The sequence below is a fragment of the Fundulus heteroclitus genome, unplaced genomic scaffold (genome assembly GCF_011125445.2).
Source record: "Fundulus heteroclitus isolate FHET01 unplaced genomic scaffold, MU-UCD_Fhet_4.1 scaffold_37, whole genome shotgun sequence".
NCBI lineage: Eukaryota > Metazoa > Chordata > Actinopteri > Cyprinodontiformes > Fundulidae > Fundulus > Fundulus heteroclitus.
The window spans coordinates 2,403,572-2,418,049 of NW_023396781.1; the positions used below are offsets into that span (position 1 = coordinate 2,403,572).

Here is a 14,478-nt window from a genome sequence, read left to right on the forward strand (position 1 = left end):
AAAATATGAAACAGGGACATATTTTCACTCAGAGTAAAATTCTGTGAACATTAAATTCTGCTTTCAGCATGTTGGTGCTTGGTGGAAACCCAGGTTCTATCAGGGTGGGTTCTTATCAGGCATGGGCTGGGATTGGATGATAACCTAAAGTTAAAATCACTGTAAAGATTTAACCTCTTATGACCTGAGAATTTTAGTCGAACATAGGCTTTTTGATATCTAAAAATGATCTATTTCTCCTTCTATTTTTAGTTCTCTTGACAGATCTGTAAATGAGGTTCGATTAAACAAACGTTTGAAAAGGAACTATTTTTGTCAGCCTTTTTCAGGTGTCTAAAAGCACATGTTTGGACCCACATTCTTGAGTCTTCATAGGTTAAAACAAGATAAGGCATAAGAATAATGTAATTGTTTTGTTTAACAAAACAACAAATCAGACTGAGCTGCTAAAATAATATTGCATTTTGATTATGGTTTTAATAACAGTATGTACAAATTTATTTATATACAGTTGATTTTTATATAAGAATGAAAAGAGGCAGACTATTTGAACTCTTTGAAGTAACATGTTCCTGTGGATATCAGACTGCTCATTACTGGGGCTATCTGCTCAGGTACACACCCCACACTCTGCTGCTTTATAGACAGACCACTCATGGCTTGCCATGGGTAGTTTTTTTGTGACTGTAGATATTTCTAACCAGCCACATCATCTCTGTCAGGGACGAAAATGTCTTGGGGCTTTTTTCAGACAGCTGACTGGCATGGCAAAGCAACAGGTGGGGGAGGTGCAGCGTTGCATTATTCAATGTTGCATATAGCTGGGGAAAGCTCCAGTCACTACCATACTTTCTCTGGCATCCCATATTTAATGAGACTTGTATGGTTTGATGGAATCATAGGAACGGTTTGATAGAAACATTTTGTGGTTTTGAAACTATTTTTTAAACCATGACACCTGCAGTCAGGCAAGACAGCGCTCACACACTGTTTTAGTAACAATCTGAAGGATGGTTTCCTTTAACATTTGGTTTAACATGTGATTTTTAATTGAAACTTTCAATTCTGCCAACAAGCTGCTACATCAGGCCAATTCTCCAATTCTATGGGAATGAGGGATGATGAGACGCTAACATAAAGTTTTTGAGACAGTGTCCAGATGGCGCGTGCCTGTGCTGCAGCTGCTGGGTCCGGTTGAGGCGATTGGTGCTCAGAGTAGGGCTGCTACTGTGGTTCAGTCTGTGGTGCTGTGGGTCTGTACCACTATGCTCATTTAAACTAGCTGCCTGTGACAGATGTGCTGCCAGTCCACCAGAGCAACCACGCAGACAATAGCAATATGGACTATATTGCTCTAAGCACACCCACTTTATATAGGATGAACTATATTTAAGAAAGATGAGTTCTATTATGTCTACACACTTGTTGCTTCTGTTGAATTTAAGAAAGCAGAACTGAGGTGAAAGTTTAAGAGTGGTATTTTAAGTTATTAAAAAAACAGTTACAAGACTTCGAAGATTCTGTTTCTAGTGAGTGTAGATAATAGAACCAGTCTCTGGCCTGGAGGAGGTTATTCCAAGGCCTCTTTGAAAACCTACCATCTCTATATTGGCCATGCAGCAAGAGGCAGCTCTCTGGTGTAAAACAATGCTGTTAATGCTAAACAAGCATTGCTCCTTCTCAGCCCAGTAACGTTAATCCTCGTACTATTGTGTTGTCTTTGAAGCTTGTTGTCAGGTATTACTTTTTTAACTTGTTAAATTAATAAGTAAGTTACAATAATATAAACATTATTACCATGGAGAATAATTATTGCATTACTTTAAAACATATCTTTAAATATTTAGAAGGATTTTGTACCCCTCTTAATGGAACATTGTACTTGTCCTGTTAGATCTCAGTGCTGCATTTGACACAGTTGATCACAATATTCTCCTACAAAGACTTGAGCATACTGTAGGGATTAAGGGAAAAGCATTAGGCTGGTTTAAATCTTATCTGTAGGACAGATTCCAGTTTGTTCATGTTAATAATAAATCTTCCTCAAACTCTAGAGTCACTTGTGGAATACCACAGGGTTCAGTCCTTGGACCAATTCTATTTACTATATATATGCTTCCAATCAGCAAAATTATCAGACAGCATGGGATTAATTTCCACTGTTATGCTGATGATACTCAGCTATATTTATCCATAAATCCTGATGAATCCAATCAGTTACTTTGACTACAGGCATGTCTTGATGACATCAAAAGCTGAATGACTTTAAATTTCCTGCATTTAAATTCTGACAAGACAGAAGTTGTAATCTTTGGACCAGAGTCTTCAAAAAAATAAAGTTCTTAATCAATCACTTAATCTGGATGGCATTAACTTGGCCTCTGGTAATAAAGTAAAAAATCTTGGTGTTATTTTTGACCAAGACATGTCATTTAAATCCCATATTAAACAGGTTTCCAGAGTTTCCTTTTTTCACCTCAGGAATATCGCCAAAATTAGAAACATTCTATCCAGGGGTGATGCTGAAAAACTGGTCCATGCATTTGTTACTTCAAGGCTGGACTATTGTAATTCTTTACTATCAGGAATTCCACAAAATGCAGTTCAAAGCCTTCAGCTGATCCAAAATGCTGCAGCAAGAGTTCTGATGAAAATCAACAAGAGGGATCATATTTCTCCAATTTTAGCTTCCCTTCATTGGCTTCCTGTTAAATCAAGAACAGAATTTAAAATTCTTCTTCTAACGTATAAAGCCCTTAATAATCAAGCTCCATCATATATCAGAGCTCTGATTACCCCGTATGTTCCTAACAGAGCACTTCGCTCTCAGACTGCAGGTCTGCTGGTGGTTCCTAGAGTCTCTAAAAGTAGAATGGGAGGCAGATCCTTTAGCTATCAGGCTCCTCTCCTGTGGAACCAACTCCCAGTTTTGGTCCGTGAGGCAGACACCCCGTCTACTTTTAAGACTAATCTTAAAACGTTCCTTTTTGACAAAGCTTATAGTTAGAGTGGCTCATACCCTGAGCTACCTCTATAGTTATGCTGTGATAGGCCTAGGCTGCTGGAGGACATCAGGGTCTAATTTTCTCACTCTACTGATTTCTACTGTTCTCCAGTTTTGCATTGTATTACATTGAAATGACTGTCGTCATTTCAGCTTTTAACTTTTTGCTCTCTCTCTTTTATCTTCATAGTAGGTACACCTGGTATGACGTTCTGTTAACTGTGACATCATCCAGAGAAGACGGCTCACCTGCTACTACCATCTAATGTAGAACAGATTACTGGATCAATGTGTGCTTCTGTGCTTTTTTGTCTCTCTTGTTGTGTCTCTGTTCTGTCTTCTGTAACCCCAGTCGGTCGAGGCAGATGACCGTTCATACTGAGCCCGGTTCTGCTGGAGATTTTTCCTTCCCGCTAATGGGGAGTTTTTCTTCCCACTGTCGCTTCATGCTTGCTCAGTATGAGGGATTGCTGCAAAGCCATGGACAATGCAGACGACTCTTCCTGTAGCTCTACGCTTCTCCAGGAGTGAATGCTGCTTGTCGGGACTTTGATGCAATCAACTGGTTCCCTTATATAGGACATTTTTGACCAATCTGTATAATCTGACCCAATCTGTATAATATGATTGAACTTGACTTTGTAAAGTGCCTTGAGATGACATGTTTCATGATTTGAAAATTGAATTGGTTGTTTGTACCTGTAATACTGTATCGGTTTATTTCTATCCCTATCTCTCTTTGCAGGTGTAGAAGCAGACTCCGCAATGTTATTTTGCTCTCTCCTTTTCATCCTCCTCTATTTTTTTAACTTTTCTACCTTTCAACATGCTGTCTCATCTTTTTCTTTTTTTTTTCTCCTACCTGCCCATTTTTGTGTCCATTGAACATTAGAAAATCCCAGAATAAAATCTAATAAAGCTTTTTGCATATGTAAATCAAGTGGAGCACTATGGTGAAAGCAGTCTTAATGCTCCACTTGTGAAAGTTAAAATCTGTTGGGCTCTCTTTGGCATTAAGACAACAATTCTTAATACTACACTGCCACACAGGACATGTAAAAAAAAAGGGAACTGGTATCTGACAGGCGGTGTAAATGATTTCTGCTCAGATTAGAACTCGTGCAACCATTATCATGTTGTAAACACTTATTGAGTTTATTGTGAGCAACAGAGATTATACACTCTAACAGCAGCTGAGAGGAAGGACCTGTGGCATAGGGGAGTGTTGGCCTAGTGGTTAGAGCAGCACGCTTGCACTCAGAGAAGGATGCAAGTACCCGGTTTGATCCCCACTGCCTGCACTCTGGGTCCCTGAGCAAGACCCTTAACCCCTGATTGCTCCCCGGGCGCTGCACATGGCAGCCCACTGCTCCCCAAGGGGATGGGTTAAAAGCAGAGAACACATTTTGTTGCTCTGTACTTGTGACAATGCAATGACAAAAAAATTGAATTCTATTCTATTCTATACTCATTTGAGCATCCAGGATGCAGCAGTCACTAAAAGAGCTCTCTAGCTGTGCAACAACCCCATGCATGGTTTCTTCACAGAGATATTGTAGATGCTGATGGCTGCAGGCAGGGAGGATCTCCCGTTGTGGTCTGTCTTACAGTGGGTATGGAGAAGCCTCTGACTGAAGACACTCTGTTTCTGTTCAGCAGTCTGATGAAGAGGATACTCAGGGTTGTTCATAATGTTCATCATTTTATCAAGAATCCTTCTCTGTACAGTAATCTCCAGATGATTTTTCAAAACATTAAAACATAGTGCTGGTGTCGAAACAATCACTACATATATCTGTTAGCTACATATAACTACATATATCATGTACCTCTGTGCTGGCATTGTGTTACCTGCTTGTACCATTGTGACTTTCTCTGCTTGTTTCTGTTTGCAGGGTGAATGTCTGTGGAGGCCAGTGCTGCCATGGATGGAGTAAAACTCAGGGATCGCAGAGGTGCACCAAGCGTAAGTCTTAGCTACATTCTTTTCTAGCTACATGTTCTCTAGTTGATATGTAAATACTGGTTTTAATATACATAACATGTGCCGTACAATACCTTTAAATACTTTAAAACAACACGCTTTTCTTTTTGTTGGTAACACTCTTTTTAAAGAGAATATGTGAATATGAAGTTTTGTTGTTTCCCAAAGAGTTGCTTCAATAGGAACTGTCCAAACTCTGCATTTTTGTGGTTGCTGTATGAATTTGACTAAAAAGGTGGACAGTTTTCCACATTAACAGTGACCAAAGATCAATTGACTGATATAAGATAGCAGTTATGTCCTAATTTATTTGAAAATAAATACATAAATAAAAAATAAAGAAAAGTACCTGTATTTGTTTGAGTTTTCAGATCTGGGAGCATATTCATGCCTCTTTAACTTTTACAGATTTTGTCAGGTTACAGCTAGAAACTGTGATTGACCAGCACAATATATCTCATATTTGGTAGTGAAAGAAAATATGTTTTATAAAATACTTTCTCACTGCTTTTATCTTGTCTCGCGTGTGTATTTTATTGTTTTGCAACTTTTTCCATTTCTCCTAAAATGTTTATTATTGAGAGCATTTCTATCAATAATATACTTTTTCCTCTGTACTTTATTCTTTGTGCATTTTTCCATTTTTTATTCATGATTATTCAACAGTTTTCCTAATGTTTATTTATCCTCAATAAAATTATGTTACTAGAGCCACTGAAACAAATCAATTTCCCCGCTTGTGGATGATGAAGTTTATTTTATTTACATAAAATTATTGCCTGATTGTTAAAGAAGTTCATATGCTCATTTCCTCTACTGTTTAGGTGGTGGATCAGCCAATCAGGTCTCTCTGTTCCCACCGTCTTCCATGCTTAAGGCACTATTTGGCTTGCTAAAACTCATCCTCACTTCTCCCAACATCTGTTCACTTTAGGAGCTCTCTGAAGGCCTCGGATGCTTTGTGAATAACCGAGATAAAATTCTTAGAAAAATCTCAGAATTCGGCAAATTCTAAGATCTTTTTCCCTAATATGACATCACTAAGAGGATTCTTTGTGAATATGGGTGCAGGGCTTTATGCAGTGTTCCCCCTTAATTTTTCATGTGTCTGAGCAAACACACAAACTCCCTGAGCGTTCACTTGACCTCTGTGAGCAACATCGCACGTGCACACTGAGGCTACATTACGCCTGTCCAAAACCTGAGATTATAACAAGCTACATGGCTTACTAAAATGATCAAATAACAATAATAATATATTTTAGATTACCTAGTTTAGATACAACTGATTTAGCCCGATTACATGGAAAAGATAAAAATCTTGGATAGTTTTAAGAGCTGTATAGTATGCTTTCTGTCAGAGTATGGGGCCCTGCTAATTAAGAACTGAGAGACATCTTTCAGAGTTAAAATTTTATTGGCATTAAATTATTTACATTTTCTGCAGTGATTTTTAGCAGTAGCATGTGGTATTGTGCAGCCTCTCTTCTGTCAGTCTGCTCCAGGGCAGCTGTGGCTACAAACATAGCTCACCACCATCAGGGTGTGAATGTGTGCATGAATGGGTGAATGACTGACCAGTGTAAAGCATTTTGGGGTCATCAGACTTGATAAAACTCTATACAAATACAAGCTTCTTATATATATACATATATTAATGTAGTCCTCGGGCGTTTGCTCATAAAATCAGAAATGTATAAACAGGGTTGCTTTTAAAAAATGGAGGTAGAACAACAAGGCTGGTCAGAAACCAGCAGTACTTTGCACTGCAAAGAACTTCCACTGCAGCTGATAACACCAGCAAATTACGCCCGCTACCGTGCAGCATTGTTTGGGCTAACTGAGTTTTTCCATATTTTTAGCTGAGATCTGCACAAAGAAGTGTTGGGAAAGGTGTGTCCTTATCTGGAGGAGCCTGTATGCTGGAGGGAAAATACTCGACAGAAATTTCTGTCAGGAGAGGCTGATCAGACAATCATTAAATGTCTAATCACTTCTGGATTAATATATTTTCAAGCGTTACCGTTTTCTGCCCCTGTCAATAATTTATTTTAATATTCTCAGCCACACATCGCTGTTCTAATACGAGGGGACGCTCTCAGTTCCGAACAATTTCTTTGTGTATTTGTTCATCAGGAGATCATACATATATTGTTATTACATACATCGTATAAAGCATACATGACTTCTCCGATTTCTTTTTTACACAGATTTTTCCCTTTTTTCCCCCATCCCTCTTCCTTCCCTCCTTCTTCTCCCCTTTCCCCCTTCTTTCCCTCTTCCCTTCCCTTTTCCCGTAACGAACATAAATCCCCATATTGACATAACAAAAACGAGACCAATTAAGTATAATTACAAAAAAAAAAAAAGAATTAGGGGTGGGTTGGAGGAGGGGTTGGACGACATAGAAAAGCTAAAAGGCAACAGCATTTCACTCAATTATTCTGTAAATTTGTAAATTTAAGTCACATGACATGATGGGTCAGTCACATCAATCTATACATTATAAAGGCAGAGATTTTATGTATGTCATAAGAGGTGCCCACTTGTGAGTAAAGCTTGCTGAATTACCTTTTACTGTTAATAGGATCTTTTCTATCCGTAAGTATGATCTAACAGTATTAAGCCATTGAGAAGTAGATGGAGCTATAGGAGATTTCCAGCAGAGTAAAATGCATCGCCTGGCAAGGACAGAACAGAAAGCCAAGACCTCCCCCTGCAGGGGCGACAGATTAAGTGAGGTCCCTGGAACTCCAAAAATGGCAATTAGCGGATCGCTTCGAATCTGGATTCCAAAGAGCCCTGAGAGTGTGGAAAAGACATAGTCCCAAAATTTTTGTAAACTTGGGCAAAAGAAAAACATATGACTTAGGTTGCAGGGAGAGGTCCGGCACCGATCACACTGGTCCAAAATCCAAGGAAAAATTTTAGAAAGACGGGATTTTGAGAAGTGGACTCTGTTTATCACTTTAAACTGTACAAGCTGTAACCTGGCACATGGTGTGCTTTGGCGTCTACTGAGAATAACTTTATCCCTCCATGAATCAGACAGCTCAACACCCAATTCACGTTCCCAAAGAGTTCTGGATTTACCCGATGAGTCAGGCTCAATTCCGATAAGTTTTCCATATATATTAGAATGGTGTGATTTCAGATTGGGTTTCAAAACTAGTAGGTCGACCCATGGTGTGTCAACAGGAAGAGTTGGAAAATTTGGGAACAACGAAGAAACACAATGTCTAATTTGGAAATAGAGAAACAGATGAGAAGTAGGTAGGTTAAATTTTAAAGACAACTCCGTAAAACTAAGAAATAGACCATCTTTGTAGAGATCTCTCATTGTACAATTGCCTCTCTGATGCCAAACTCTATAGCCAACATTAGTGGTAGCAGGAGAAAATATAGGATTTTTTAATAACGGCATTTTATTAGAGGGAGACATAAATTTATAATGGGACCTAAATTGTGACCAGATCTTAAGCGTATTGAGCACTATAGGATTTGTAGTAACAGAGGGTAGTTTAATTGGTAATGATGAATAGATAATTGAGGCAGGTGAAAAAGATGTGGATATTGATTGAATTTCAAGTTTACACCAGAACAGATTGGGTGAATTCAGCCAATAAATCAATTTCTGAATATGTGAAGACTAGTAATACATTGCAAAATTGGGTAAGGAAAGACCACCACTTGTGGTGAACTGTTGCAATAGAGAAAGCCTCAATCTGGGGGCCTTATTGTTCCATAAAAATGAAGAAACCATCTGATCCAGGGTCTTGAAGAACTGTTTAGGTAAGAATAAAGGGATACATTGAAATAAAAAAAGAAATCTAGGTAGAACATTCATTTTAATAACATTAATTCTGCCAATTAGTGAAAGAGGGAGAGAGTTCCATCTCCGAAAATCTGATGCGATTTGAGAGACTAGGGGGGCAAAATTCTGCCAACTTAGGAATCTAACCGGAGCTGAAGAAGCTTTCAAGTCAACGGACATGTGACCAATTGTTTATAACAGAAGTTGAAGGATATTGCCACCCCCTCAAACCTCAAGAAGGGACAAAAAAAAAAAAAAGACATATACAAACAATTTCCCCCACCCCATGCTTGCACTCTGCCCTTCCCCAAATGAAGGGACCGTGCAGACTCCAACAGGAGCCACTAGAAAACTTATCCTTACAGCCAAATAGCGCAACATCAACAAAAAAAAACTCCCTGTGATACTAAGCGAGTCCTGCAGAATCAGCAGAATAGAGAAAAAATTTAAATATACAATAGGCACTATTCTAGGAAATCAACAACACCCACAGAAAACAACCAATATTTGAAATACACAAGTAAACTGCAACCATTTTGAAACAGTTTTTTTTCCCCCCTTTCCCTACTTCCCATTTCTTCTTAATGTGAAAATATTATTTAACCAGACCAAACAAAGTTCCCAGAATGTGAAACAAATATTTGTGATTATAGCTCTTATTTGGCAATAGACCCGATGTTGATATTGGCCTCCTCCGGAGAGGTGAAAACTCACGTAGTTCCACCATGGGAAATCTGCAATGGTGCCGGATGAAGCAAGCCGAACCGGACCCCCTCAATGCCACAGAGCCGGCGACGGCAGTCTGTAAAGGCTGCTCGTGCTCGGGCCGTCCTGGTAGTATAATCAAGGAAAACGAAGATAGTCATACCGTTCATCTTGATCCGCTGCAGCTCCCTTGCCTTCGACAGGATTTTCACGCAGTCAGTGTAATAATGTAGCTTAGCTACGATGGGGCGAGGGCATTCACCTGTCTTGGGTTTGGGGATCGGGATACGGCAGGGGTGTCAAACTCATTTTGGTTGAGGGGCCGCATACAGCTTTATCTGATCTCAAGAGGGCCACACGAGTTAACTCATTGCAAGATTAAATAGAACTAATAAATGTGGACTTGTTGTTGATTTTTATATTAAATTAATTTCACTTTTACAAAATATATTATGAATAACCTCAGCGTTTTTAAGAAAAGTATGTGCAATTTCAACAATACTTTTACTCAGTTAAACATTTACTTGTGCATTATGCATAAGAACTGATCACAGTGATTGTACAATGTTGAAAAACATTTATTCACATTTTTTGGAACTTAAAAACACTGTCCTGCATGACAAAATACATCAAACAGATAAAAATTAAGAAATTATTAAAAATTTTCCACACCTGAAGCTTAATCTGCTAATTAAAACACAGCGCCCCTCGGGGACAATATAGGAACTGCATATTTTCAATTAAACAAAGTACATGTTTTTTTCAATAGTTTTATCATTCTCTTCCTTTTATCTCCTCTTTCTTTTACCTTTTGTTTTTTTTTCTTCTTGTTCTTCCATTCCTCTCCTACTTTCCCATTGTAGTGTCCATATCATTTGAGATATTTCCCACATGAATCATAATAAAACTATTTACATTCATAAATCAAGCGGAGCACTATACTGCTCCACTTGTGAAAGTCAAATATGATGAGCTCTTTTTGGCATTAAGACAACAATTATTATTGCCACATTGCCAGACAGGACACTGGGGGAAAAAATAAATAAAAAAAATATATATATATTATTATTTTTTTTATAATGATAATGCATATAGCCACAGGGCCGGACTAAATTGTCCGGTGTCAAACATATGGCCCGCGGGCCGTATGTTTGACACCCCTGGGATACGGTGAGCGCGGTCTACCAGCGGTTCCTCCACAAAACCGAAGGCTTCCTTTAGCAACCGATAGACCGCAGCCGTCGAGGCCGATAAAGGGTCATCCTCCGGGACTCCAATGATGCGGATGTTCTGACGCCGGGACCGGGACTCCAAGTCATCACATTTATCCTCCACCTGTGCCACAGTTTTAGTAAGGGTGTCTACCGTCTTCCGGAGGCTACCGTTGTCATCAGTGCAGGTGGATAAGGATTTCTCCATCTCAGCAACCGTTACGTTTAGCCCCGTAAAACTCTCCTGCACCGCAGTGAGGCCAGAGGACAATTCCTTGTTGAAGGATAGCAGCTCGGATTTAATCGAAGAAAGACTTTCACCAAGAACAGCATGAAGCTCTGCTTTAAGTATAGCAGTAAAGTCATCCCGGAGAGCCGCAAGCAGCTCCTGTTTAAGACTGCTGGTATCGCTAATTGCAGCGGCACGGACCCAGGGGATGACTCAGCACAGGTCGAGGACTCACCACGAGGACCAGGCCGCAGGTGGGACTGAATCAAATTTCCTCCTTTAACAGGCTTTGATGGCATTTTAGTATCCAGGAAAAGAAAGATAGTGATCACTGTATAGGTTACGTATCTCTTGAAGTCGAAGTCGAGAAAAAGTGCCAGGTAATAATGGAACAATAAGCAGCTAACCCCGCAGGAGCACGCCAAGACACAACTTACTCCACCGCCATTCAGTCGGAAGTTCCAAGTAAGCTTTCTACTTAGGGTAGATCGGTAATTTTTTTCTGTAACAGGTCCCAGAAAGACGCACAGCGCAACGTGCTCAAGTAACGGCCTCTACCCCTCCCATCAATCAGTGGTGCGCTCCGATCAGCACCTGGAGCTCACAGAGTGAGACCATGGAACACTGTTTCACCAGAATTGCAAAATAGTACAAAATAACCAGGTTTATTGTTATTTTGTTTACAGTTCAACTTGGATTTTATTTACTGCGCAGCATAGATTTGCTGTGCGCGCTGAATCGAGGGAACATTGGCCTTAATGTAAGAGTAGCAAGAAAAGAGCTGCTGTTGAAAGAAAGCCACAAGAGGTCTTGTTTACCAGAAACCATTTAGAACAGCGGTTCCCAAACTTTTTTAGCACCCTCTTCTGTGTTCCCACCGGGTTGACGCACCCCCCAATGTTAAAAAAACTAAAATAAAAAAACAAACAAATGCAACAAGCTTTTTTATTGCTATATTAAAGGCGGCATGTTTAATCATGCTCACATTACCAGAACACACACAAAAAAAAGAAAAAAAAACTGCAGTTGCAGTTACAATAACACAACCACCAGAGAAAGAGACACTCAGATCGGTCAAACCTCCACAGACAACCGGAAAATTCTCTGAAGCAGGTGGATTCACGGACTAAACTCTGATAACCTATCTATGTGTGTTCTCACTTTATTTCATGTATCATCTTCTAAATCTGGTACTTGAGCCAATTAACTTCAACTTTTCAGTTTTTGCTAATACCATAAAATAATACTTCCTATATTATCCCACAATGGGGAAATTTGGCCGTGTAATGACTATTTTCAGACTTTTCTACCTGCCTGGGAGTCTCTTGTCTAACATATTCATGCATTTGCCCAGTAATTTATATAATTCTATTAAGTGACTATCTGTGTTTTTTCAATCGAACATTTAACTCTTATTAGAAGCTAAGGACTAGTTGCATGCTTTTAACTTCTCAGGAAGTGTTGTCGTGCATTCAACTATTGAAACCTTGTCTTGATTGTGTCTCTGTGCCGAAAATTTCATTATGGTTACATAATAACAATAAAGATTTTTGATTCTGAATTTATCATTCAGAGCAATGACGGCAATGGTGGCCTTCCCACCAAACAGAATGTGTTCAGCCTTTTGTTAATTTAAAAAAGATTTTAAAGACAGGTAAATAAGAAGATCCTCTACATAACAGTGGAAAGACTGAGTCTTAATTTGCACCAAGTCACAGCAGATAGAGGAAAAAAAGGAGAGGATCCAGGAATGGAACCCTGTGGCACCCCACACGAGCACTGGAAGAAGATACTTTATTAATAATAACTAAAAGAACTGTCTGCCAGATTGGATTTAAACCATTTAAGGGCTGAGTAACGGAGACCAACATGGTGGCTTAAGTGAGACAGGACAGAATGATCAAAGGCTGCTATGAGGTCCAGCAGCACCAGGAACGCTGGGCATGTACCGACAATGGACATAGCAATTATTATTATTATTATTTTATTTTATATTAGTAAAGCAGACTCTATGCTATGTTGCAGTCTGAAGCCAGACAGAAATTTCAAAAATATCTTTAGAAAATTGCTGTTTCTTGGTAAAATGAGAACTAGACCTAAAAAGTAGCTAAAACCAAGGGGTCTAAGTGAGGTTTTCTAAGTAGAGGCTGTATGATTGCTTGTTTAAAAGTCTTTGGCATAACTCCTGAACTAAAACAGGAGTTAATAACACACAAAGGAATATGATCAATTATGTTTCAAAACCTCTTTCAACAACTTAGTTGAAAAAAGTCAAGGGGACAATTACTAGTTCTCATATGCACAATTTGTTCAGATAAGAAAAACTTCTCAAAAATGGAGGAACCTGCAGGGACAGCAGCAACTACATTAACAGGTCTACCAATAGCATGTAGTAGTATTCATTATCTAACCAGGAAAAAAACCTAATTGAGGTTCAAACCTCTTTTCCAAGAGTGAGCTGGCCAAGGCAGCAGCATAAAACACAGAACATACGACAAGACCAAAAAAACAGACCAAATACATAGACATATAAGTTTCACTTTAGAGGCAAACAAATATTTCAGAGTGAAAACAGGTATTTATTTACACATTTGTTTACACATTGTATGAACATAAGGGTGTTATGATTAGTGATTTAGCCATTATGGGCCACATTTTATGGCACCAGGATGTTTTCATTCCAATTCTGAAAAGTGCTTGAAAAATAAATAAAAATAATTTTTATAAAAGCATGTTTTTTTATTAGTGCCATTTATTGCAAAATTGCATATTGGGAGAATCGCTCCACTGAGGATGCTGTCTTGTTAACACGTCACACGGCTCTGACTCATCTGCAGCATCCAAACATCAAGTATGTCAGAATGCTATTCATGGATTTCAGTTTAACCTTCAACACTGTGCTCCCAGACATGGTGGCTCTAAAACTCCACAACCTGGGATTATCCACACCTGTCTGCACCTGCATCAATGACTTCCTCACCCACTGGACCCAGGTGGTGAGGATAGGGAAATGCTTATCTGACCCCTGATCCCTAACACCGGCACGCCGCAGGGTTGTGTTCTCAGCCCTTCTCTCTTCACCCACGACTGTTTTCCTTACACCCCACAAACATGGTTGTGAAGTTTGCAGACGAAATCACTGTGGTGGTTTTCTCTTCTCGAAAAATTATGAGAACCATTACAGAGATGAGGTCCACAATCTGACACAGTGGTGCTCCAGGAACAATTTGATGCTGCACACAACCAAGACCAATGAGGTAATAATAGATTGCAGGAGGCCCAGGAGGATTTCAATTCAATTTAATTTTATTTATACTGCGCCAATTCATGAAACATGTCATCTCGAGGCACTTTACAAAGTCAATCATATTATACAGATTGGTCAAAAATTTCCTATATAAGGGAACCAGTTGATTGCTTCAAAGTCCCGACAAGCAGCATTCACTCCTGGAGAAGCGTAGAGCCACAGGGAGAGTCGTCTGCATTGTCCATGGCTTTGCAGCAATCCCTCATACTGAGCAAGCATGAAGC

General features: G+C 39.3%; 1 protein-coding gene across 1 annotated transcript in view; it reads left to right on the plus strand.

Moving 5' to 3' along the window:
• ltbp1 (latent transforming growth factor beta binding protein 1) overlaps positions 1-14,478 on the plus strand; it is a 300,540-nt gene that overhangs the window by 1,218 nt on the left and 284,844 nt on the right. Inside the window, exon 2 of the mRNA XM_036130647.1 lies at positions 4,900-4,970. Within this exon, the coding sequence (XP_035986540.1) occupies positions 4,900-4,970 (71 nt within the window). The remainder of the gene's footprint in view (positions 1-4,899; positions 4,971-14,478) is intronic.